The sequence below is a fragment of the Meles meles genome, chromosome 9 (assembly GCF_922984935.1).
Source record: "Meles meles chromosome 9, mMelMel3.1 paternal haplotype, whole genome shotgun sequence".
NCBI lineage: Eukaryota > Metazoa > Chordata > Mammalia > Carnivora > Mustelidae > Meles > Meles meles.
Genome location: NC_060074.1, coordinates 51,248,585 through 51,276,469, shown reverse-complemented (window position 1 = coordinate 51,276,469; position 27,885 = coordinate 51,248,585). Strand labels below are relative to the sequence as shown.

The 27,885-nt window shown below is 41.0% G+C and overlaps 2 protein-coding genes across 12 annotated transcripts in view; both read right to left on the bottom strand.

Moving 5' to 3' along the window:
- FMNL2 (formin like 2) overlaps positions 1–27,885 on the bottom strand; it is a 316,452-nt gene that overhangs the window by 55,069 nt on the left and 233,498 nt on the right. For all 11 annotated transcript variants that reach the window (XM_046019160.1, XM_046019156.1, XM_046019157.1 and 8 more), the window contains 3 exons: positions 13,848–13,956; positions 9,209–9,285; positions 7,425–7,518 (listed from right to left, as the gene is read on the bottom strand). In XM_046019160.1, coding sequence (XP_045875116.1) covers positions 7,425–7,518; positions 9,209–9,285; positions 13,848–13,956 — 280 coding nt within the window. The remainder of the gene's footprint in view (positions 1–7,424; positions 7,519–9,208; positions 9,286–13,847; positions 13,957–27,885) is intronic.
- Positions 3,647–4,105, bottom strand: LOC123950770 (protein CEBPZOS-like). The gene has a single exon (XM_046019178.1). It carries the CDS (start codon positions 4,103–4,105, stop codon positions 3,863–3,865), a length of 243 nt encoding a protein of 80 aa, XP_045875134.1. The 3' UTR covers positions 3,647–3,862.

Genomic DNA, 27,885 nt, shown 5'->3' with positions numbered 1-27,885 from the left:
TCTTGAAAGCCAGCTGTCTTCACATCTAACCGGCGCCAGCACGTGAACTTCTAATATGGAGGCATCCTGGCTGGTAGGCTCCACTGTGCTCAGCCTTTAGGTCATCACAGCCCAGAGCTAGATATTTGAGTAAAGAAGCCTCCAAATGAATTCCTGCCCCTAGTCGCTGGAATCTTTGCTGATGAGGCCCCGGGTGTGAGGGAGCAGGGACGGTCATCCCTGCCATGCCCATCCTGACCTCCATGCGCTCAGTAAGACTATGTCTGGGGTCATTAACTATACACAAGCAGTAACTGCAACTGTTAATAAACAGTCCAAAAATAATAATAATTTTGGGGACTCTGCTTCTTGATCACTGACAAGACAGACTGGCCAGAGAGGAGGCTCAGACAATCAGATTAGTGTAATTCTGGCCTCACACCATGAAATACACACACGTACTCAAACTGTAGCTCCCACAGTCTGAGATCTGAGGAAATACATTGCTTATAGTCCGGGGAGAGACAAAAAAAAAAAAAAAAAAAAGTGCCCTTCCCTCCATGTTGAAAATTTTTACCAATGAAGGAGTCATCTGGAGGGTCTTGTGCTGGACTTATAATCCTACACCCTCAAACGTCTGAGAGGTTAGATTAGATGGGATTAAACTCCAAGGACGCTGGAAGCACACCAACATGTCTGCTCTCCTTCCTGCCCAGTTTGGCCCACTGTAAATAAAACTTGACAGGCTTTCTTAAATCAGCTTAATAATGTGTAGCACGAGTGCTTTCGGGTGCCCGGTAGCTAAACCACATCAGCTTTCTGAGGAAGCCTTCTAGAAGAAGGCGAAAAAAACCAAAGACTACTGCCAAGAGCGCTGCATACAGGAGTGCTGGTGGCCTTGAGTGACTCATTTCACGAGGCCCCACCACTCTACACTGGAAGGGCGGCCCTGGGAAGGAGGCGGGCCTTGAATAACCAAACTCGGGCCTCAGGCTTATTTGTTAAAGCCAGATGCTGTCATTTTGGAAGCAGATGAGAAGACAGTTATAATCATTCTGGAATCCTGATGAATTCCAGGTGCACCGCCCAGCAGCCTTGGGGAGCGGGTAGCTCAAAGCCCTCAGAGAGTTTCATCACGACTATCAGAGCAGGCCATTCCATTGCAGAGTTGACGGCCCTCAGCCCCTTTCCCTCCCACTTCAAATGGGAGCATTTCTTTGCCAGACTCTTGCAGACACATTTTTTTTTTTGATTCATTTATTTTTTTTAAAATTAACATATAATGTATTATGAGCCCCAGGGGTACAGGTCTATAAATCGCCAGGTTTACACACTTCACCATAGCACATAGCTTTCACCATAGCACACAGCACTCACCATAGCACATAACTTTCCCAATGTCCATAACCCACCACCCTCTCGCAGACACTTTGTTAAATGCAGTTATACCAAAGGACTGAATATTGTCAGATATACCAAAGAACAGAACAGAAAAACAGGAGGAAGACTAGGAAAAGTTGAAGAGAGCAAGGTCTAGGTGGAAGACCTCCAGGTTCTGAAGGGAAAGTAGATTAAATCGTGTCTTTAACTCTAAAGTGGGGACTAGTTCATGTCCTTAACCCATAAGCTACTCTGATGACCCAGCCCACGGCTAGCTATGGGCCATGTCGTTTGGGAGAGAAGAAAAAGCATGATCAGAACCTCAAGTAGTGTTTATGGTGGCTAAGCTTCAAGGGGACACAGCCTGAGAGTCTAGCCACCTTTTAGGAAAGCCTGCTCATTTTCCAGGCCTGTTTCTCTAGGCTCCTTGTCAACCCTGTGCACTTCTCAACATCTTTCCAACGAACCTTTTCTTCTGTATGTTAAATTCGCCTTCTGCTTCTCACAGACAAGACCTGAACTAGCACAAACACCAAGAGAACAACCTTTACTTCCAAATGTCTTTTTTCCTGTTGGGGAGGCCAAATGTTCAAAAACATATATTGCTCTACAACTAAGAAAGTATTGATTTAGACAAAATGGTAATACGTCCCTCCACGTAGCAAAATTCACCAATAAGCAAAAGACAGATGACTCCTTGTCCTCACCCTGATTCTCAATTCAGGATCATAAGTTTTTATGAGGAGAGGCTTCTTTTTTTAAAAAATATTTTATTTATTTATTTGACAGAGAGATCACAAGTAGGCAGAGAGGCAGGCAGAGAGAGAGAGGAGGAAGCAGGCTCCCTGCGGAGCAGAAAGCCCGATGCGGGACTCGATCCCAGAACCCTGAGATCATGACCTGAGCCAAAGGCAGAGGCTTAACCACTGAGCCACCCAGGCACCCTATGAGGAGAGGTTTCAACGCCAAAAGCAGATGTGTTAATTCCCTTTATTTAGGAAAAAAAATTTTTAAGAGAAAAAAAATTCAAGGAGCATCATGGTTGACTAAATGATTTGGTCTTTACTCACCACACTCAAATTTGCAGGCATGTCACAAACCACGCCCGGTGTAAGAACTCATTTATCATCAAATATATTGATGTGACATATGTGCTTCCTCGGGGACACCAGGCTTAGTCCCAACCTCAACACCCACCTAAAGCAAAGCCTTAGGTTAATATTCTTCCTGCCCTCAGATATCATTAAACTGGAAGTACTCCCTATTTTCCTAAAGTATGTACTCCAGATATTATGAGGATGTGACAAAATTCGTGGCAAAAACACAGAAAACCGGGGCGCCTGGGTGGCTCAGTGGGTTAAAGCCTCTGCCTTCGGCTCAGGTCATGATCCCAGGGGCCTGGGATCGAGCCCCGCATCGGGCTCTCTGCTCCGCAGGGAGCCTGCTTCCTCCTCTCTCTCTGGCTGCCTCTCTGCATGCTTATGATCTGTCAAATAAATAAATAAAATCTTTTAAAAAAACAAACACAGAAAACTAAACTTAAGATTTTTTTTTTTTTAAATATTTTATTTATTTGACAGAGAGAAATCACAACTAGGCAGAGAGGCAGGCAGAGAGAGAGGAGGAAGCAGGCTCCCCGCAGAGCAGAGAGCCGGATGCAGGGCTCGATCCCAGGACCCTGAGATCATGACCCGAGCCGAAGGCAGAGGCTTAACCCACTGAGCCACCCAGGCGCCCCTAAACTTAAGATTTTGAATACTAATTGAAGTATAAGAAATTTAAGGAATCATACGTAAAAGTCAATCAAAAGTGAAGAGACACCTTCCTGTAATTTACATTTGAATTAATTAGTGGTAGTCAAGTAGGACAGAAAGGATTTGCTGGCTCAAGAAGCAGAGGGGGAGGGGCGCCTGGGTCTGCCCTCGGCTCAGGTCATGATCCTGGGGTCCTGGGATGGAGCCCCACACTGCCCCGCATCAGGTTCACTGCTCAGAGGGAAACCTGCTTCTCCCTCTCCCACTCCTCCTGCTTGTATTCCCCCTCTCACTGTCTCTCTCTCTGTGTCAAATAAATAAAAACAAAATCTTTAAAAAAGAACAAGAAGGGGCACCTGGGTGGCTCAGTGGGTTAAGCCTCTGCCCAGGTCATGATCTCAAGGTCCTGGGATCGAGCACCGCCTCCTTCCCCTGCTCTCTCTGCCTGCCTCTCTGCCTACTTTTGATCTCTGTCAAATAAATAAATAAAATCTTCTAAAAATTTTTTTCCTTTCTTCTCCTAGTCTTATTTGTTAAACAGTAATCTTTAACAATAAATGCCAAAGGAAAGCAACAAATAAAAGCAGGGGATTTGCATAACAGATGAGAAATGACTGTGAGCCATGGCAGACCAGAAGTTTCTGTTTTCTTCTGTGGGGCCAGGAGTCCACAAGGTTGTGTGCTCATCTTCTTTTCCCCCACAAAGGTCACAAACAGCTTAGATGGGAGGCTGAACGTGAGGACTGGTCCTAATTTTTGCTATTCAGCCATTTTTCTTGATCTTGCTCTCTGACTCCATACATTCCGGACTGTTCAATGGATTTGTAATAAACTTCCAAGATGAAGGGAAATTTCTTGCTCATTGTTTGCCTGAAATCTTGGCTTGTGTTCATCTTATTAAATAAAAAATGTGCTCCAAAAACGCCCAAGAGTTCAACGACTAAAACTCCTTTAAAGATCTTCTTTGCCACTGGTTCCACAGTGCAGGCCATCATATAACCAACAGGCAGGTGAGTGGGTGGGAACTATTTTGCTGTTTACGATGCTGTACCTGAGGTGCTTGCACACAGCTAAAAATTTTTTTAAAAATTAAAAAATAAAAAAGAAGAAGGAGAAGAAGACACAGAGGAGGAAAACATCCTGCTACATCCTTAAGATGCAGGGTCTTTAAGCCTCCCTTTAGCATCTGGTGCCACATTGCAATAGTGTGTGTGGCCGTGCTTTCACAACGATCAAAGCCCAAAGAGTCTGACTACTCTAATGCCTATTAGTTTATTTGTAACACAAGATACTGCTATCTAATGTCGAACCCCACAACCACCCTCATCAGTCCCCCCAGCGAAAATTAGGAATGATCCCATCATCCTTCTTAAGGAGACGAATGGAATCCCAACTTACTAAAAGGGATAAGAAGCTTTACAATCTTCTTGAAGGCAAAGTGTCTTTGTTGGCTTGCTGGAATCCTGGTATGTGGTATAGTCCTTTCTCTGCCATGAATGGCCCAAAATGTACCACTCTCACCCAAACCCTATCTGCACAAGCATCTGAGATCCTAAGTACACTTTTCCTTATCAGGAGCAGCTGGCTCCCAAATCTCCCTAAACCCAGACGATTCCACTGACATTTTTCCTTAGATGATTAAAGAACACACTCTTGACTATGATGTATAAGAAAAAAAATTCCTTCACATAAAATAGGGGAAAAGAGAAAAAGAAATTTAAGACACTCTGGGCTGACAATGGCATTAAAAAAAAAAAAGATCAACAAAGTAATTCCTTTTAACGCTAAAATTGAACAGATAAATGGGTTGATGCTCTTTTGACTTATCCATAAGAATCAGTCGAGTTTCTCGGGGGGGGGGGGGGCATGCTCCTGCCCACTCCTCATTCACACAGCTATTAGAGTAATCCCTTTGCTTGGTCTGTTTACACGGATTGCGCACCTCGAGGTCAATGCACACCAGAAGCACACACAGAACTCACTCTTGTCCCTTCTCCCACATGGCATTGTTTCTCTAAGACACTAGTGTCCATTCAAGGAGAATCAGATCTTAAACACCATCACTCATCAGTAATGAAGTAACAGAAGTAAGGCAGATTTGTTAGTTAAGGTTTTAAAATTCAAAGTCAAACTTAATTTAGTTTGCACTGTTACTTAGCCATTAGATTTCGTAAGATTACTTTTTTCCAACTAAGTACCCACTATGCCCTAAACAGATAAACTGTATACAATTCTGATACCAAGTCACTGAAACTCAGTTCTGCAAGTATGATCATGCATAAGAAACTCTGTTTTACCTAAAAGGATACAAGATTAACATCCATCTCATGAATTACTGGTTTCAATGATTCCTGATTGACTGCACACAATTAAAAGTCGAGGACATAATCTGACCTCGTTGTAATAATGCTTATGTTTTAACAAGGGGCACTGATAATGTAGAGCAAGTGTTTCCAATGTGGAAGGAATTAGACCTGTGGTAAGTCCAAGTATGATCAAATGTTAAAGGTGTGGGAGTTAGAGTAGCTTTGTGAGCTGTTTCACTTTCCTATAAACCCATCTACCCAAACATATATCTTATTTGTAAATGTGAATTTTATGTACTAATATGTTTTATGTAAAACATCCACAGACAAGCATTCATACATTTCTTCTCTCTAAAGCCTTTTTTTTTTCAATGCCAAAGTACGAATTTAAAGATTCACCATTATTCCTCATGTTCTTGGAACCTGGATATTTTTTCACTATCCCTGAGGCTGAATGGGTAAAAAGGCAATATTTGATTCTGTCCATGGCTGGCATTAACAAAATGCATATCAGAATCTTAAAGCAGTGACTGAAGGGAGGGAAACAATACAAATGAAAGGGTCCTCCTGCCTGATGACATCTTTGGAGCTTTCTATCCCACATGTGCGCGATCATGGGTCACTCGCTAGTACCTCGGCAACTGGTGTAGTAAGTCCAATGAAAGGTGTAGGATGGGGGAAAGGGCTTTGAGGTCCTATCTAATTTGGTATTTCCCCAAGCATTTCACACACAGCTGGGCCCAAATGCCACCTAAAACAGGAGTTGGCGATCAAGAGCACCAAATCCTGGTCTTTGCTCTGCCACATCTCTGGCTATAGGACCATGGGCTAACCAGGTATTTGGAATTTCAGTTTATTTTTCCAGAACATGTCGACATGAATACTTGTCTCACATGTTCTCACAGAACCCCACGATTTCATGGGTGTACTTGGCACGGCGCCCACCGTACAGTAGGCTGTCGACAAATACTAGCAGGGTTCTTACTCCAGAGGCTCCCAAGAAAGATGAGAGAGAGTCTGGAAGATCCTCTGAGATCTGGATTCAGATCCAGAAGCTTCTGAAACCAAACAGGGTCGCCAGGAGAAAGCACAACTTGGCTGACGGCCCTACAGAAGCCTGAGATCCAAGTGCCTTTACTGACTTTTATAACACCCCACCTCAAAGGAGCCTTAGATGTTAGACCCATGTAGGGGAGCAAACAGGCGTTCCTCATGGCCATGTGACCCTGCACGCTACCACTGAGGGAAATGAGGGATTATTCCAGTCATGATGTCTTGATATTTTGGGCCACCATCCTTGGTATCATATAATCTGTGTGACATTCTTTCTTCCTCTGTAGTCATTTCAGTTTTCATTTTCAACCACACATGTCCACTGGTTTACTGTTTGTCTAGGACAGGATCGCCTCGTTAAGATTACCAACAGCTCAAATCAGTGTCTGTATTTAACTGAGAGGGGTTTTGGTGTGTGTGTGTGGCGTCCAGCACAGCAATGATAATACAAAAGATTTGGGGGAAGTAACTATGATCAAAGAGTTCTTAAAATGTACATGGAGGGTAATCAAGTATCACCATAATGAAAACCTCAGACATTTAACAAAACATGTTGCAAACTGTTTTCAAACTGGCAATTCCACGTTCTCCAAAGGAAAACGGATCCTGCAAATACTTTTTAACTTTTCTTGGAAATGAGACACCCAAGGAAGCTTAAAGCATCCCTTTAAGATATTTAGACTAAGTTCATTACTTCTCCCTCAGTGACGTCTTAGAAAAATCACTGTTATATCCTTGAGGCCCCAGAAGACATAAAAAGTTCAACCACGGATGTTAATTAGGCTTATTGTGGTGATCATTTCACAAGACATGAAAATAACAAGTCCTTACATTGTACACCTGAAACTGAAGTCAGTTATTCCTCAATAATAAAACACACACAGAAAAGGTAAATCACTCTGTTCAAAGACTTCCAGATAGGTTTGTGTGAGCAAACTACAAAGGATCCTACCTCCTTAAAGTTGTCAAATGCTGATAAAATGATTTCATGCCCGCCTCTGACAAGACAAACAGCTGCCAACAGTTCTAAGACAAGGGCTTTTGTTCTGTCGAAACAAGAAGAAACAAGCAAAAAAAAAAAAAAAAAAAAATCAGTGAAAGTAACACGATGAGTCAGCTGCTCCCTCCTTCCGAGATGGCTAAGATAATAAAATAGTAATTCATGCATGTTTTTTAAACTTTTACTAAGGTATATTTATATGAAAGTACATTTTTAAACCTCTACTAACATCTACGTGTGCGATTTATCTGAGGTAGCAAATTTAGAAGGAAAGTTTCCCACTCCCAAAATTATAAATTACTCACTAATGAAAATCAATTCTGGGAAGATTAGTCTTTCGTTTCTACCAGTGGGTGACTCAGTACAATATGTCTGAAAAAGTTTTATTGATAAGCTAGACACCTGGGAGCTTGGGAATATTCAGGAAAAGGACGCACTGGCTAAATATTTTTCCTGGCTTTAAAGTCAGAGAAATAACATTTGCCCCAAAAGTTCAAAATCTACTGATATTAACGTCCTCCATTTCAAATCTGCAATTTGCAGATGGTGCCATAAAGATCCCCTATGACAAAGCAAGTCTCTGTCACCACTTCTTCATATGCAGGAGATCTGAGAGGGGCTGGATTTTAGCGTTGCTAATATAAGAATATTTTCTGACTTGAGAAAAGAAAATAAAACCTCATCTGAAATATTTTTATAAGGAAACCCTTAGCAATATAGACTAAGTTTTCAATATGACCTCAAGAACAGCATTGTTTTTTCATAATAAGATCACTTCAGTATTTGTTTTTCCTAGGAAAAAAACTATTGCCAACCTCTATATGAAGACCGGCCTGATAATTCACAATGTCAATTATCCTAAGAAAAATGAGTAACAACTTCCCTGTAGTGGAAGGCAGGGACAAAGAAGCATGACTTCCCAGACATTTTAGTAAACGAAGAAAAGTGATTGCTAAGTTGCAAAAACTGTCATCGGAGGAAGTTTGAAATAATATTCAAAATTTATAAATTTTTCATTTCATTCCGTATCACAAAGGATCTCATTTGTGATCAGATTTGTTAGTTGCATTAACAAGTTTTCAGATGCACGGTCTATACAGACGTATCTGGTGAAAGGGAGTAATCCCTCACCAGAACGGAAAACCCTTTACAGTAACTAAAATAAACTGATTAAGACCAGCTTCTAGAGATGATCCGTGATGTGAATAATACGGCAGTGGCCTTTAGAGTCAAGTGAAAAGAAGAAGCAATCAACGTACACAGCAATTTTTGTTTTGTGTTTCTTTTGTCATTTGGTCATGACGACACATGTAAAGTGGATGCGAGTGAAGCGCGGACGAGGGAGCGTGGCTGTAGTTAGCTTTCAGCGGGAAGTGGCCTCGCTAAGTCTGACTGAAGACTCTCCGGGCCCCAGTTCTAACCACCTGGAAAACTCATGCTCTCTACTCAGTTTGGTAAAATTTGCGAGGATGCCAAGAACCAGGCTTCGAAAGAAGTGGAAGCTGGAAGAGAACTGCGAGGGGGTAATGTCGTCACCAGTTGCTCAACTCCACCACATGTAAGCCTGTAACTCAGCTGAGAAGAAATTTCTACATAGCCAAGGAGTCCGCTGGCAACCTTAATTCAAAGAGGTGCACTTGGAAGTGTCTCAACTCTAAGTTGACTAAGTGTTGACTGGCTCTCTTCTTCCTCTAGTTAGATTTATTTACACTTGAAAAATTCCAAAGTAAGCTTACCTTGGATTCTTGTTGTTCAAGCTCAGTGCGATCTCATTGACAGCATGTGGATGAGACATGACCATGTTGAAACCATACTGGGGGGAAAAAAAAAAAAAAGCATTAGGAGTCAACTTAGCGGACTGTCCATGTTGATTTAAAAAAAAAAAAAGAAAAGAAAACCCGAAGATTCTACCTAATGTAAGTTATACCATCATAAATCCATTTATGTATCTAGTGCCTGAACATATTTCTCTATGAAAAATTTTAGCAATCATGATACTATCAAGGAATCATATTCTCGTTCTTTATGATGGAAATATGCATTTCTCTTTATTAAAATAGTGAAAAGGCTCTAGTCCAGTGATTCTCAGTCTGGCTGCTTATCAAAATCACGTGGAAGAGTAAACAAAACACAACACTGATTTTCCAGGATACACCCCAGGTCAATTCACTTCCAATCTCAAGGATGGGACCCTGGCAACTTAACTTTTATTTTTAATTTTTTTAATCTTTTTTTTGGAAGTTTTTTTAAATTAACATACAATGTATTATTAGCCTCAGGGGTACAGATCTGTGAATTGCCAGGTTTACACACTTCACAGCACTCACCATAGCACATACCCTCCCCAATGTCCATAACCCAACCACCCTCTCTCTACCCCACTCCCCCCAGCAACCCTCAGTTTGCTTTGTGAGATGAAGAGTCGCTTATGGTTTGTCTCCCTCCCAATCCCATCTTGTTTCATTTATTCTTTTCCTACCCCCCAAACCCCCCAAGTTGCATCTCTACTTCCTCATATCAGGGAGACCATATAATAGTTGTCTTTCTCCAACTGACTTATTTTGCTAAGCATAATACCCTCTAGTTCATGTCGTCGCAAATGGCAAGATTTCATTTCTTTTGATGGCTGCATAGTATTCCATTGTATATATATATACCACTTCTTCTTTATCCATTCATCTGTTGATGGACATCTAGGTTCTTTCCATGGTTTGGCTATTGTGGACATTGCTGCTATAAACATTCGGGTGCACGTGCCCCTTCGGATCACTACATTTGTATCTTTAGGGTAAATACCCAGTAGTGCGATTGCTGGGTCATAGGGTAGCCCTATTTTCAACTTTCTGAGGAACCTCCATGGTGTTTTCCAGAGTGGCCGCACCAGCTTGCATTCCCACCAACAGTGTAGGAGGGTTCCTCTTTCTCCCCATCCTCGCCAGCATCTGTCATTTCCTGACTTACTAATTTTAGCCATTCTGACTGGTGTGAGGTGGTATCTCATTGTGGTTCTGATTTGTATTTCCCTGTGGCATCTGAATTTTTAAGCTGACTGTCCTGTGCAGCCCGGGTTGATAACCACTGTTTCTAGTAGCCTCTCTGGGAAATATGGCACTCAGGATCAGAGCCCAGGAAGACCGGCCTTGTCCTGAGACGTGTAAGTTCAATGAAGTAACAAGTTCCAGAATCACTTTTGATTCCGCTGACTTGAGGAATTATTCCTTCTCCTCCAACCTCATAGTTCATGACCTTTTTCCTAATTACACTGAGAAAATAAAAGCAAATAGAAAAAAAAAAAAAAAACTTCTAAAAGCTCATCAATCCATCCATACTTTCCACAGCTTTCATCCTCACTCACCTCTTCCTAAAGAACTTTCCTGGGCTCTAATCCAAGGCCATTCTCTCCACTTGAGTCTTTGATTCCTTCCCTCTCACCAGCCCCAAAACATTTCCTATGCTCTAGCAATTCTCCCATCCCTTATTGCTACTTCTCCCTCTCTGATTCATTAGCATAAAAACATGATGCAAATGCAGCCGACTGAAACAGTAACCACAATGGCAAAATCTCTCTTGACCTTCAACCTGTGTCCAGCTACTGCCCTGTATCTCCGCTAACCTCAACAGCAAAACTCCAAGCACTCACGGCCTAGACTCTCCTCCTCCCACTGTCTCTTGCAATCCCTTTAATCAGGCATTTCAACCCCATCTCTCCACTGAAACTATTCATGCCAGGACCGCCAAATGACCCACACTCTGTAGCCCATGGCCAACTCTCACTTGTCATCTTACAGGACTTAGTAGCAGCACTGTCCCAGCTGACCATGCTCTTCTCCTTGAAACCCTACCTGTGCTTGGTGCCTGCCTCCCTCCCTGGCTACTTCTCAGTCTCTCTAGCTGGTTCTTCCTCAGCTCTCTGACATTTAAACAGAGTGCCCAGGGTTCCAATTTTGGACCTCTTTGCTTGTCTCGCTACCCCTGCTGTTCTCAAGCACTCCCCTGGCTTTACATACTACCTATTAAATCCCAACTTTACATCTCCTAGACCTCTGTTCTGAATTCCAGATGGGCATTTCTCACCACTGACTTAAGATCTGTTTCGATGACTACAGACATTTTGAAAGTAACACCCCTAAAATTTCGCTCTTTATATTGTCTCCCAAATCTGCTCATTGTGTAGCCTTCCCCATCTTAGTAGATGGCAACTCCATCTGACAGGGGCCCAAGACAAACACCTTGGGGCCACCCTCCACTCCTCACTACGCAGCCAATGTCATTGCCTTTACCATCAAAACAAAACCAGAATCTGGTGACCTCTCATCATCTCTACTCCTACTATCCTGGCCCCATACCACCATTAACATCCACCTAAATCAATGCAGCAGCCTCCTAAAAGGTCTACCTCCTTTTGCCTTTGCCCCCAAGGTCAATCCTAAACACAGAAGCTAGAATGGTCATGTTAAAATCAAGAGTCAGATCATGTCACGTTTCTCCTCCAAACTGTTTGATAGCTTTCCACTCACAATAAAGCCAAAATCCTTTCACTGGCTGTTAAAGCCCCACACAGTCAGGACCCCATGTCAACTTCGGATTCATCTCCTACTGTTCTCCTTCTTAGTCTGATCTAGCCAGCCTGGCATCCTTTCCACACTCCGAACACAGCAGACTTATTTCTGCCCCATGGCCTTTGTGCTCGCCCCTTTTTCTACCCAGAATCTTCCTTCCCTAAAACCTCTTACCTTGTTCCCTCATTAAAATTGCTACTATGACAAATTGCTAATTCTCCATGACCTTGCCCTGGGCTGGCCTATTTAAAACTGAACACACATTTTCATCAATTCCTATTCCTACTTCTTGGGCAGCTTTTCTACAGTATTGGTAACAATTCTCTGGAGTTGGTCCTTCTTGGATTTAAATCTGACTCTGACCCTTCCTGAATATATGATCCTGGGAAAATTACCTAACTTCTCCCTGTCTCAGTTTCCTCATCAGTAAAATGGGGAGAGTAACATTACCAATCTCATAGGACTGTTAAGAGCTTTAAGTTAAGTAAATAGGCTTAAAAGTGCTGGTCCTATTAGGAAACACTCTCTGTGTGTTGTTCTTTGGGTTTTTTGTGAAGTTTTTTGTTTGTTTGTTTTCTTTTTGTTGTTGTTGTTTTTGATAAGTATTAGCTTTTGTTTCATTTCATCATCATTATTATCTGGAACCCTGTATGTTTTCTCAAGTTATTTATCAGCTGTCTCCCCTCATTAGAGAGTAAATTCTCTGGGGCATTTGTTATTTCTTTAACGCTGTATTCCCTTCACCTAGAACAGGGTCTATCTGGCAACGCTCAAAAAATATTGATTGAAAGAAAAAATAAAATGTGCATTCCCATTCCCAAATTCAATTCAGCACTTTTATGTTGGATTTGAATTCTAATACTGACACTTGTTACCTATACATTTATTTTCCACTTCTGCTTGGACCCACCTTCAGCATCCCTATCCATAGATACCAAATCCTATTTTTATATTTGAATTTTACCCCTGGCTCCCCTTATCTAACTTAGACCCTGTCCGTTCACCCTTGATACTCCAGGCTCCAACTTTGACTTTGTTGTTCGAGTTAATACAACCCACAGGTTAAGCTGTCTTCTGTCCCCATTATGATGGGGATCACCTGTATCAAAATTACCTAGAGGAATCTGCCCTTTGAACAAGAATCCTCCAGGTGCTTCTTATAAAGATTAAGAACCAGTAAGTCTAGGGGCACCTAGTTGGCTCAATCAGTTAAGTGTCTGCCTTCAGCTTAGGTCCTAACCTTGGGGTCGTGGGATTGAGCCCCGAGTTAGCCTCCTTGCCCACAGCAAGGAGTCTGCTTCTCCCTCTCCTTCTGCCCACCCCCTCTGCTCGTGTGCTTGAGCTCTCTCTCTTAAATAAATAAAATTGTTAAAAATATAAAAAAAAGAACCACCAAGACCAACAGACAGTAATTATAGCTCCTCACCTTTTTACCATATAACTCTTTGAGAGAACCACTGACCCATGTGAGAATCTATTCACTCCTAATTTTCTACAGTTGTTCCAGTATTGCCCACAACCAGCAGCTTACTCGATCTTTAATGGTCACAAACATTTACCCAATAATCTAAAAAGTTTATGACTGAAGGAGGAAAACATCTTCCCTCTAAATATATCACAAAATATAAATGCTAATTAAAATACACAGGCACTGAGTAAGTCTTGAGCATTAAAATGATCCAGACCCTTCCTTTTTTAGAAGAATCACATTAAATCCTGATATTTACTTCAAATAGAAACAATACTGAGAAACCAAAGAAGACAAGATCTGATTCTGATGAATTTGTATTTTTAAAGATTCAGAACACAAACATACCTGGTAATTCATGATGGCACGTAAACACATGATACAGACATGTACGTCATCTTTCTTACTCACTAATCTTGAATTTTTCAGGGTTCTTCTGCTCGGCAAAGTATTATATCTACAAAGAAAAAAGGAAACTTCTATAAAACTGTAGCTTACCTTCTCAGCATAGGCACAAGCACTTAAAAAACGGAAACTGTTCTCTATCTTTACCTGCACCCACATGAGGACTGCAGGTGGAAATCACCACCATCAAACCCATCTCCAGGAAGCTATTTCTGTAGACTGCAAGACCTACACGATTCTGTGTACTGGTCATCATCTCGTCAAGCGAGATACTACGGACAATGGCACTCAATTTCATTCACAACATATAACATATCAACTGTATCTGAGATTCATCAACACCCCTAGGCTCCTAATCAGGAAGCCAAGCTAGATCTGCAGAGGTGATCAGAAACAACAGACTTGCAGACTGCATTTGCAAACAAGTGAAGGGATGAAGCTTCGTTTATTTGTAGACCTCGAATCATCTGACCCCAGTCTAACCGCACCTTCCCAATACTACTGCTCTCAGGAGTCCCCGTTAGGAGTTGAAGCCTCGGCATATTCATACATGAGCAAATTTGATATGAGCCTGTGATATTAGACCTTAACAGTGAGGAAATGACCCCTCAGCCCGATCCCTCACCGAAAGCCTGGTGTAGAAGCTGAAGCTGGGGTGGAAATAGGTTGGTATTTCACAGGGTGAGGAGGGTTCCATGTTAAGCCTCATTCCAGAGATCCCACATGGCTAAGCCTTAGTTCTCCCGTCTGGAGATTTCTCAGAGCCTGCGCATAGTAAGGGAGTGGCAAAGTCAACATGGTGCTAGGAGACAAACTAACGCCACCAAGGGCTTCCAAGTGAGCTCGACGCAGGTGCCTCCAAGTGCTGTTTTCTCTGCAACTCCAAGCCTGAAGTAAAAGCCCATTTGAAAAATTGTCAACTACTCTCTGATAGCGTCAATGACAGAAATGATCTACAAAGTAAGTCAAAGGCCTTCCTTCTTCTTGAACTAATTAAAGAATTTAAAGGAAGTTCCAATTAACGTTAACCACTTTCAAAAGCCCCACAAGTGCAGGCAAAGAGTTGAAAACTGAATTGAGAGGTTTATCTGAAACTGTTCTGCTGAGCAGGCTTTTCATTCATTTTCTATTCAAAAACTATCAAACAGAAGATGATTTTTTCACATAAGCCTATGAATGACCCAAATACATTTGTGAAAAGTACTTCAACGTTTCACTTGCCTCCATGTACCTGAATGTATAAAACTCAGTTTGCTTATACTAGTCTCAAGGAGAATGCTTTTTCTACCAAATGAAGAGCATCATGATGTCCGTTTTACATGACTATACAGAGACAACTATTAAGGGAAAATAGCTATAAGAAAATAGGATAGAAATTCAATAAATTAAACAGTAATCTCAGGTGATGTGATCATAGTTTTTTCTTTTTGTTCACATGTAATTTCTAATTTTCCTAAAATTATAAAACCTTACTTCTATAATAAAAATCATTTATTAAAACAAACAAAAAAAAAAGAGGAGAAGGAGAAGAAGGAGAAGAAAGAAGAAGAATGCTTTCTTAAAGGCCTTCCTGCTTTATTCACATTCGGAAATAAAGCTGCAGCAATGGAAGTTGGCCTAATTCACCTCTGAATGCAAAGCCAAAGTTAAGGAAATGAGTTCAGAATTTTAGTGGTAGTAAGCAGAATTTCAACATCTAAAATACAACTCTGAAACAAGTCCCTTCTCCACAGCCCCAGCTTGAGCATGTCCACTAACATACCTAATGGAGGTCTCTCAGAGGTTGGTGCCTCTTCAAACCATAATCACACAGCCAGCCCACCCCAAATGTTTGTGGTCTTCTCAGTGTATATCAGAAATTCTTTCCCCGCCTTTCTTAATTTATTCTAACCTGTTTTTGCATTTCTTTAATGCCATCACTTGTTAAGTATATAATAGCTGATGAGGGTGGAGAGGGAGAGAGCATTTTTACTTGAAAGCAGTGGCTACCAGACCAAAAGTTATCTATGATTAAGTTCAAAAAAGAAAAAAAGGTGATTTTCAAAGGACTCAACTGTCCTCTGCTAAGTTACATTTCCGTGCAGCAATGACTGCAGATTTGACCAAAGCAAGGGACTCTGGAAGGAAGAGGGATAGGTCAGTTCTACACAGTCGCGGGTTTCTGCATCACTTCCACATACATTTGAATGATTCTGACAAACAGACCAAACATACACATTAATGGTGTTTCCCAAGAGATGTAAAGTAACATAGCAGGTTCCTTCTTTTCACGCATTAATCCTGTACTTCAGCTTCAGCATTATAAATAAGACTCTAAAAAGCAGAAATATTTGTCATTGCTGGCATTTGTAGAAACTAGCAAAAATGGACTAATTGTAACATTCTAGTAACTTAGTAACACAAAAGGTTTCTATTTACTGTAGCAGGTGGTAATCTCAAATACACATTTTGGATCAACATTTAAAATGTATATAATATAAAACAGCACATGAATACTTATCAGTATTTAAGGAGCTTAACATATGTCTAAAACAATATATATTTTATTTATTGATCTTCTATGCTTATAAAATGGAGATAAGCTTTTTTCCTAAGTGTATGGCATTTAATCTAACTTTTGATTTTCCTCCCATTTCCCGTTTATAAAAACATGGATAATTAAAGGCAGCATTTGAACTTGCTGTATTTAAAATCATAGCATTAAGATGTATTTTTTAAAAACACGACTACAGCCAATAACAAAAAATGAGCATTGAAAGCCAGAGGAGATGCTTGGTGTCATTTACACCCATCTCTCCTGACATGGACAGCAATGGACGCCCAAAGAAATTACAGCCACACAGCAGGTAAAAAGTAAGAAACAAGATCCAAGTGTCTTCACTAGGATTCAGGGCAGTCTCTTTTTCAAGTTGCGACTCGTGGACAATCTGTCAGGTTATCAAGTGAGAAAGCTATAGCCTAGAGCCATCTGTGCCGGCAAGCTCTTTGTCAAATGTTCATATCCGTCATTCTGACAGCACTGGGTCTACACAGGTGTCATGTCCCCACTCCCAGCCATTATTGTACCAGGCGGGGTTAAGACTCAGTGTGCTAAGAACAGCAGCATCTGGGCATCTTTTTCAGAACACAGTGGTCAATGCACTTACTTGGTAAGCAGTTTGGTGGTTTTTTTGTTTTTTGGGGTTTTTTTAAAAGATATTATTCATTGAGTGAGAGATGGTGGGGGAGGGGGAGAGAGGGAGGGAGTGGGACAAGCAGACTCTCCACTGAGTGCAGAACCCCACTCAGGGCTCGATCTCACCACATTGAGATCATGACCTGATCTGAAAACGAGAGTCAGATGCTTAACCGATTAACCGACCAAGCCTCCCAGGTAAGCGGTATTCTTTTTATATCTTCACCCTGTGTCACTTATCAGAAAAGTGAAGTGTTTTGTTTTCTTTTTACTTTAATGGGAAATTTTGTTCCATATTTTGGAGAAGAATAAATGGAATTCTTATTCTAAAAGAATTTTCGCTCTCTCATTAAGTAAATATACCCCGACAGAGGTCACAACTCTTTACCTCAGCAAATACAAATATTTGCTGATAACTTAATTTAGGATCACATTAAATCTCTTTGGCTTGATTTTAGGGACTGTGCCACGGGTTAGCAGGTACTTTCATCTACTCTTCAACAAGCACATATTGCGGAATCTGACAATCTGTTTAATTAGATATTTGGTTTATTTGCTTTAATTATCAACTGAGTAACTTACCACCTTTTTTTTTTCTTTTTCAATAGTTTTAAATTCAGCTCTCATGTATTGGAGTACCTAAAATACGTGTCTGTGTGTAGCTGGTTTGAATAGATCCCCTTAAATTGACCCTAAAATACCAACAGAGTTAAGACTAACAATTTCCTGGATGCACTTTAACCCCAAAAAGGACAGCTGGACAAGGTGAGCAATCTAAGAGCGCTGGCCTCGATTAAGGGGGCCACTTGTGTTGTGATGAGCCCTGGGTGATGTATGGAAGGGTTGAATCGCTGTATCGTGCACCTGAAATTAATACTACATGGTGTTAACTGGAATTTAAATAAAAACTTAAGAATAAAAGTACTTGCCTCTGATGTTCTCCACCAGCCCTAGAAGATCAAACTAAAACTCGTGTAAGCTCCAAAGTTGGCTTTATTAAGCATCTCCTGTTTATGCTAAACCCTACTAAGGGTTAAGGAAACAACGAAAGACAATGAAAGACATTGCTTCTGCCTTTGAGGGCTCACCGCTTAGTTTAGGAAGCAAAAGATAAATATATCAATAGCCCCTGTATGAAATGTGCTCTGCCCACACTCAACCCCAGCCCCGTCTTCTGCTCCACGCACATGATCACGTACAAAATAAACTCAGCAGGACACACACCTATGCAGCATGACATGGTAGTGATGACAGTCCCATCTTAAAGGAGGGTATTTGTTTCTGCAAGGTATTGAACTTAAAATCCCCGTACAGTGAACATTTCTTCAACCAAGCCAGATTTGACTTAGTTAATACAGACCTATTCCTGGAAATGGTCTTTGGGCATAAAAAAGTCATTTTTAAATAGGGCTCTGATTCAAGAAGTCAAACTAAAAGGGATGGACAAATTGTGGGGTGAGTCTCATAAAGGCAACATGACACTGAAGATAATTGAACGTGAACTATTACCAATGCAGAGTCAAAATATATCCATCTCCTGTGATCCCTGGATTCATCATTTTTTGTGTATTTTTAGTCTTCTACAGTGGATGTGTGTTACTTTCCAAATAAAGAAAAAAAAAGCTGCATAAAAATAAACGCTTGGGGCGCCTGGGTGGCTCAGTGGGTTAAGCCTCTGCCTTCGGCTCAGGTCATGATCTCAGGGTCCTGGGATCGAGTCCCGCATCATGCTCTCTCCTCGCAGGGGGCCTGCTTCCCTCTCTCTCTCTGCCTGCCTCTCTGCCTACTTGTGATCTCTTTCTGTCAAGTAAATAAATAAAATCTTGGAAAAAAAAAAAATAAACGCTTGTGTGGGCGTCTGGGTGGCTCAGTCAGTTAAGTCTCTGCCTTCGGCTCAGGTTATGATCTCAGAGTTCTGGGATCAAGCCCTGCATCAGGCTCTCTGCTTAGTAGGGAGCCTGCCTCCCACCCACCCCCCAACCCCCGCCTGCTTCTCTGCCTACTTGTGATCTCTCTCTCTGTCAAATAAACAAATAAAATCTTTAAATAAATAAATAAATGCTTGTGGATGATCTAGGTTTAGATTTCCCTAAAGACGGAGGGCTAAGGGTGTGATCATAATGCCTTTTCCACTTCAATCGTCCTATACAATGTTTCCCAAAAGTCCTCTTAGGTGGAAAGCTGGCCCTGCTCTACCCTCATAAAGCAATGTGTAGCATTTCTGCGATGAGGCGAAATTCCGCAACACATGGAACAAAACAACCAAGTATTATCAGAAAAACTGGACTTTGAAAAAAAAACAGCCTTAGTCCCTGGTGCTGCAAATGTCCACCTGGTCCTCAAGAAGGAGGCTGAACGGTGATTAACAGGTTCCATAGACAAAGTATGAAGGTAAGTGATCAGTGCCACAAAACTCCACCAAATGTATGAGTTACACGGATTCCCTTAAGGTTGAGCTGGAAAATCACAGCAGTAATTGGTGACCAATTAAAAACTCAAACAGCTCAAAACCAGTCATCGCAACCCAGTGCACAGGAGCTGTTGCGCAATCACGATGACACACATAAATAAGGTTCAGTATACTGGAGTTGAAAGAAAGGTGTAGAAAGCACCCTGCATCCGGTTCCATGCCATAGCCTTAAGGCTGCACCATGTCCGCCTTTCACAAACACTGAATCATCCCAGTTTAGCTGTTTGAAAAGACTTTCCACAAAGACCTGAGCTTTACAAGGGATTAAGTGGGTGACTCAGCAGGCAGTATGTGGGTGCTTCCCTGGTAATTTAATAAACTTGGCACCTGTACGATGACAGAATCAGACACTGTGAAACCCATTGCTACAATATTTCCTTCCTGAAGTTATTATGAAACTTCACATAAAACAGAGACTATATGAGCAGAGCCAGATTGAAGACTGTCGCTCTGGCTCACTGTGGTCCATTTAAGAGGCCCCGGGGAGAGGCAGCCCTCGTTTCTCCTGGTCTCCTACGGATGACCGAGATAGAGGAGCCATACTCCTGTCCTATCTAATGGGTTTTGAGCGATCCCAGATTCTGTCAACAGCTAATGGTGTACGTGCACTTAACAGAGGCTTCAAACTGACTTCTTCACTAGTTCCCAGCCCTCGCAGTACCTCTTAGCTTAATCTAGGAGGAGGAGGAAAAGAGGCTTGGAAAGAACTTCATTTCCATTCTGTCCCTCTGCTGGCTGCCAGGCTGATGGCTTTCACAGTGATCACGGAGCTCCTGGTTTTCAAGGCTACTGAGGAACTAGAGAGGAAGGACGGAGGAGAACAGGGCAAGTGACATGCCACAAAGCCAGCTGTTCTTACCAAGATTCACTCGTTTTTCCTAAATAAATACTCCCCAGATTGCTGCAAGGCTAGCTAATTTCTAGAATTCTGAAAAAGTTGATTCTGGCATATTCTGCCTGTTTCCTTGTTTTTATGGATGACAGCATTCAATAAGTCCTTACTCCCTCATTTTCACTGACCTCCCTCTATCAGGCACTTAGAGATCATTTTCTGCTCAATGAAGTCATGCTGACTATATGTCACTGTTCCTTTAAGTTACTGGGAGCAGATCTTATGAGGTCCCCAAACAACTAGGTCTCTGGTGACTTGGGGCAGCTTCCTGGAGATATGGGATTTGGAAAGAACTCCCTCAGATTCCAGAGAGAAAAACCAAGGGAATAAACTATTCAGTGGAGGGACTGTGAACTAATGTTGGGACCACTGGAGAAAAGACCTAAACGCTGGATCCTTAGAGCCCTTCCTCCCACCTCGGGCAAACAGAGCTTTGGGGCTCTGGATGTCTGGACACAAAACATGGTTTCCCAGAGTCAGATAACAGCCCTGAGTCCAATTTTTGGAAAACCTGCCATCTGGAGGGGGAAAAAAATGGGAGATGCATATTTAGGAACTCTTTGAAGGTCTCAAGAATTTTAAGGAAATCCTGTCTTTTGAGAGGTCATTTTGACCTAAACTTTGTAGGGAAATGAACACCACCAAATTTCCCAGACCCTCTTCATCAACTTGGAGAACTGTCTGCTCTCCTGTCAAGCAGTGAATTAAAACTAAAATGTTACTCTAGCATTCGAAGATGAGACACTCTCAGGGAGGAGCTGCCAATCAGAATTCACAAAATTCTGTGAACATGGAAGAAGACAGATTATAAAACTGACTTGAGATCAAAACCAAATAGAAATGATTCTAAGACTAAGTGTACCAGTAGTTATATGCACACGAAGTAATAAGTGAAAGCTAGTGTAATAGGCAGACAAAACTAAGCAATTTCTACAGATATCTATACAAACACGTCCTGTTTAGTACCACGGTGCTAGCTGAGCACCGTGCTTCATCCGAGCCACCTGCTTCATGCACAGCAATGAATTTGCCGAGAAGCAGGTGGTGAGAGGCTCAACCCACATAGCACTAGCAGCAGGTGCCACAGGGAAAGAAGGTGTGTGCTTTGTTTTGTTAAGATTTCATTTATTTATTTGAGAGAGAGAGTGAGAGATAGTAACAGAGAGCAAGAACGGGGAAGAAAGGGAGAAGCAAGCTCCCAGCTGAGCAAGGAGCCAGATGTATGACTCGATCCCAGGACCCTGGGATCAGGATCTGAGCCAAAGGCAGTGGCTTAACTGACTGAGCCACCTAGTTGCCCAAGAAGGTGTGTGTTTTAAAAGCCCTTTGGAATGACTGATGAGTGAGCTCCAACCCATCGACTTATTCTAGTAAGAAATAACAAGGCAAGTCAAATCTGAATCTTTGCCTCCAGAAAAAAAAGAATGGCAAGGTCAGCAAAAACAAAACAAAACAAAAAAAAAAAAACAAACAACCCAGGGAAGCAGCTGTCCTGGAATCTTCCTAATTACAGATTAGATACACAGGAATTTTTCTTGCCAGGCACATGTTGGTAGCCTGAAGTACATGTAATGCTTGTTACCGTTCTGGCTAGAGTCATGTTGCGCTGTCCTTAAACCACTACTCATTGTAAGAGGGTTTAAAAAGGAAGCTATAGTAATTTTGAACTAGTTGCTCATGGTTAGGAATATAACAGACAAGTTGGATTACATCAAACTAAAAAGCTTCTGCACAGACACATGAAACAGAGTAAAAAGGTAACCTATAAAACAGAAGAAAATATTTGCAAACCATTATTACCCAAAACACATAAGGAACTCCACTATAAAAGGCTGATATCCAAGATCTATAAAGAACTTCTCAATCTCAACACCCAAAAAACAGATAAGTCAAAAAATGGGCAGAAGACATGAACAGACACTTCTCCAATGAAGACATACAAGTGGCTAACAGACACATCATCATTAGCCATCAGAGAAATTCAAATCAAAACCACATTGAGATACCACCTTACTCCAGTTAGAAAGGCAAAAATTAAGGCAAGAGACAACAAATGTTGGAGAGGATGTGGAGAAAGGGAAACCCTCTTATATCATTGGTGGGAATGCAAGTTGGTCCAGCCACTTTGGAAAACAGTGTGGAGGTTCCTCAAAAAAATTAAAAATACAGCTACCCTATGACCTGGCAATTGCATTACTGGGTATTTACCCCAAACATACAGATGTAGTGAAAAGAAGGGCTATATGCATCCCAGTGTTCATAGCAGCAATGTCCATAATAGTCAAACTGTTGAAAGAGTGGAGATGCCTTTTAACAGATGAATGGATAAAGAAGATGTGGTCCATACACACAATGGAATATTACTCAGCCATAAGAAAGGATGAATACCCAACTTCTGCATCAACATGGATGGGACTGGAGAAGATTCTGCTAAGTGAAATAAATCAAGCAGAGAAAGTCAATTATCATATGGTTTCATATGGTTCACTTACTTGTGGAACATAAGGAATGGCATAGAGAACATTAGGAGAAGGAAGAAAAAAAATGAAGGGGGGGAAATTGGAGGGGAAGACAAACTATGAGACTGTGGACTCCGAGAAACAAACTGAGGGGTGGGGAGGGTTGGCCCAGTGATGGATATTAAGGAGGGCACATATTGCATGGAGCACAGGGTGTTATACATAAACAATGAATCATGGAACACTACATCAAAAACTAATGATATACTGTATGGTGACTACCATAACATAATAAAAAAAATAATAAAAAGGATTAATACAAAAACAACAACAGCAATATCTCCACTACTTAATGCAAAACAAAACAAAAAAACCAAAATACCCAGTTAAAGAACAGGCAAAGGGCCTGAACTGACATTTCTCTGAAGAAGACATACATGTGACTGACAGTATCTATAAAGATGCTCAATATCGCTAATCACCAGGGAAATGCAAGTCAAAACCACAATGTGACATACCACCTCACCGCTGTCAGGATGGCTATTATCAAAAAGAAAAGAAAACAACAACAACAAAAAAACAACAACAAAAAAAAAAAAACAAAAAAAAAAGAAAACAAAACAAAACAAAACACAAAATAACGAGTGTTGGCAATGATGTGGAGAAACTGAAATGCTTAACGCACTGTTGGGGGGAGTATCAATTATACAGACACTATGGAAAAAAGTATGAAGTTCCTCAAAAAAATAAAAATAGTTCTACCATATGAACGAGTAACCTCACTTCTGGATATTTATCCAAAAGTATTGAAATCAAAATCTCAAAGAGATATCTGCACACCTGTATTCACTGCAGCCATATTTCTAACAGCCAAGATGTAACAGCCTAAACATCCATCAACAGATGAATGGATAAAAAAAACTGGTTAAGAAAAGAAGTAGTAATGATGTGACAGGACAGAGGTGTTAGCTAATGCTACTGTGGTAATCATAAGGCAATATACAAATTTTTCAAATCAAGTTGTACATCTAAAACTTATACACTATACAATTATAGCTCAATAAAAAATAAAATATTATATATTCACACACACACACACAATATTAAGTCATGGAAGACAAAGAAAGGATGAGGAACTGTCCTAAATTAAAGGACATTACACAGATACAACCACTAAACATGATACATGATCCTTGCATTGTATCCTGGACAGAGTTTGGAGGGGAAAAAAAAACATGAATGGAAGACAATGGAATAACAGATGAAACTCTCAGATTGGACTAAGAAACAGTGTCAATCTTAAAACATTCTTATTTTGAAAACTGTACCATGGTTATGTAAAAGTCTGTCCTTGTCTTAGGAAATCTACACTAAAATTAGGTGTAAAAGGGCACAATTCTGTAACCTGCTTTCAAATGGTTAGAAAGGGTGCACGTTGACAAAGCAAATGTGTAAACAGTAGAGTAAATAAACAAAATGTGAATTTCTGAATCTGTATTAAGAGCGTGATGAGGATCACTGTACTCTTATAATTTTTTAAAATTTTAAACAGTATCAGGATGCCTAGGTGGCTCAGTCAGTTAAGTGTCTGCCTTCAGCTCAGGTCGTGATCCCAGGGTCCTGGGATGGACTCTTGCATCGGGCTCCCTGGTCAGTGAGGAGCCTGCTTCTCCCTCTGCCGTTCCCCCAGCTTGTGCTCACACACTCTCTTTTGACAAATAAATAAAATCTTTTAAAAAAATAAATGATTATCAAAATAAAAAGTAAAAAGGAAACAAACATATATCCAATGGAATATCATTTAGTCTTTAAAAAGAAAGAGAGGCGCCTGGGTGGCTCAGTCATTTAGCGTCTGCCTTCAGCTCAGATCCTGATCCCAGGATTCTGGGCTCGAGCCCCACAGAGGGCTCCCTGGTAGGTGGGAAGCCTGCATCTCCCTCTTCCACTCCCCCCTATTTGTATTCCCCTCTCTCGCTGTGTCTCTTTCTGTCAAATAAATAAAATCTTTAAAAAATAAATTAAATTTATTTTATTAATTTATTTATAAAATTTATTTATAACAAATAAAATAAATTTTAAAAAGGAAATCCTGCAATGTGTACCAATATGGATGAAACTTGAGGACATCCTGCTAAGTGAAGTAAGTCAAGCCCAGAAGGACAAATGCTGTATGAGCCTATTTAAAGGTATCCACCACAGTGTAACTCTTAGAAGCAGAGAATAATAGAATGTTGGTTACCAGGAGCTGAGTGGAGGGGGACACTGGGAATTGTTAATCAATGGGTATGAAGTTTCAGTTATACAAGATGAATAAGTTGTAGAGATCTGCTATACAGCACTGTGCCTATAGTTATCAATACTGTATTGTATGCTTAAAAATCATTTAAGAGTGTAAGATCGCATGTTAAGTGTTCTTACCACAATAAAATAAAATAAAAGGAGATGGGACGCCTGGATGGCTCAGTCAGTTAAGCGTCCAACTCTTGGTTTCGGCTCGGGTCACGATCTCAGGGTCCTGAGATTGAGCTCTTTCTATGCTGGGCTCCACACTCAACACGGGATCTGCTTAAGACTCCTTCTCCCTCTCCCTTTGCTCCCCACCATCTCTAAAATAAATGTTTTTTAAAAATAAAAAACATGGGGTGCCTCGGTGGCTCAGTGGGTTAAAGCCTCTGCCTGCTGCTCAGGTCATGATCTCAGGGTCCTGGGATCAAGCCCCGCATTGGGCTCTCTGCTCAGCAGGGAGCCTGCTCCCTCCTCTCTCTCTGCCTGCCTCTCTGTCTACTTGTGATCTCTGCCTGTCAAATAAATAAATAAAATCTTAAAAAAAAAAAAAACATAAGAGGGGTATATTAAAAAGAATAGGTGATAAACCTAAGAATGAAGGATACGAAGCATGTCCATGATAATTCTGGAAGTACAGGAAAAACAACGGTACTTCTAAACAAAAACTAGACGTGATCCGCATTGGATATGGTTCAGCATTCGGCATCTGCGAAGCAGCAAGCACTTAGTAAACACCAAAATGGAAGCTGTTACTCACCCAGTGATACCTTGAAATAAGTTTGATCAGCAATCTGTTGTTTTAACAATATACACTTCTTTCTAAACATGGATATCCTCTTGTGGTGGGTTGTGTACATGTCTGCCTCTCCCTGTGACCCTGTACTCTCTAGACAATAATATTACTACAAAACCTTAAATGAGTATTTCCTGAACCGACCTAAACCAGACTTCCCCAAAGTCTGACAAAAAATGTTTTTCAAAAGTCTGTAGACCTTTCTTGCCAATATGTGTGAAGTCTGTAATATCGAAGTCCTTATGGCAACATGAAAAATGAATGGTGTATTTTTTTTCTCTTACCGAAAGTATTTTCAAACAGTCTAACTATTCAGATATCAAACTAATATCTATCTATAAATAAAGAATAGTAGTTAGAACTTCCTTGGAAGCTTGTGGTAAGGGTTCAACTCAATTGGGATGCAAAGCCAACTGGGTATTCACATAATTTGGCATAATTTTACTAGTCTTTTATGGTTCCAAGGTCTGGGCTTAATATAATTTCACCAAGATTTGTGGTTTTAGGTTTCCTCTGTTACCTTTCAGACATGACATCACTTGGGCATATTTCTTCTATCAATTAAACTCATAAAATATACAATGCTGAAGAAAATGAAGCAAGCACTTTCTGACGGTCTCCACAGCCAAAAGAAACAGAGCTGAAAGAGTTGAGTCCAGACAGTTCAAAGTGGAGGTAAAGAGAAAAAGGGAAAAAGAGGATGGGGAGGGCAGATGGAGACAGAGACAGAAAGACACACGAACCTCCCAGTGAATCTTTTTTTAATAGTTATTGAAATTTTCCACTTGTCTACATTTCCCATCACAGGACGAGCTAACAACTAGAACAGAACCTGTGAATCAAAATATTTCCATATATACATTCTGAACGGAATAAGTGAACAAACGGGCTGCCAACTCATATGAATGGAGAGCCAGTATTCGTCTGAATTTTCTGATTTTTTCATTATATTCCCTCCGGCAAAGGCATTTGCAATTGAGTTGCTAATTAATCTGTATATATCCCTACGTGGGGAGTGTTCAAGGAAACCGTCTATCTCCTGTGACCTTTAAATAGAAATATTTCTATGTTTATCCCAAATTACCCCCTCTTTTTCACAAACCTTCAATAGATCATTGCCGATGAGTTAAAATGCCAATTCCTTAGCCTGGCCTTCAATATATTACATAAACTGGCTCTAAACTGCTTCCAGCCAGACTCATCTATTCATTGTTTCCTAAACAAACCATGTGCTCTTAGCACCGAGCCACTGCTCAGAACACTCTCCCTCCTTCCCCTCTTCCATAGCCTGTCCTCTAGGTCTTACTCACCGCTCTTCCACAGCCAGACCCCATCATGAATCTCCCCTAGGTTTTATCGTTCACTCTAGCCTCTCAAGCTCCATACTTTGGTTTTGGTTAGACTCAGGACACTTGCACATGACCGGGCGCAAGAGCACACATATGAGTGTTTGCTCAATCAAATCACAAAAACACTCAAAATAGAAGTCAAAGACTGATTCTAAATCCTGGCTCTATCACTAGGTATGGATAACTTCTCTGAGCCTTGACTTCCTCATCTGGAAAATGGGGCTAATAATCCTTGAATGCCTCCTGAAAGGTTTAATGAAGATGTGTCCTTTATCAGCCACAGATCTTCTCCAAATAGTTTATGGATTTTTCTGTATGTGATAACTCTAGCTGATGATGAAGGTACTGACCACAGCTGTAGGAAGTTCCAGAGTCATCCTCAAGTTTTCTCTCAATCCTATGAGGTTAACATTGACTGACTACTCACTACTGAGCCAAGTTCTTCACAGGAATTAATTTAATCTCCTAACATGGGAGGCAGGTCCCAGAGCCTATCATCTTTACCAACCAGAGTACCTGTGAGACAGACCCCCAACTACGCATTGGCCAGATGACTT

Coding starts and splice junctions, on each gene's coding strand:
- LOC123950770 (XM_046019178.1), bottom strand. CDS start 4,105: ATGGCCTGCACTGTGGAACCAGTGGCAAAGAAGATCTTTAAAGGAGTT.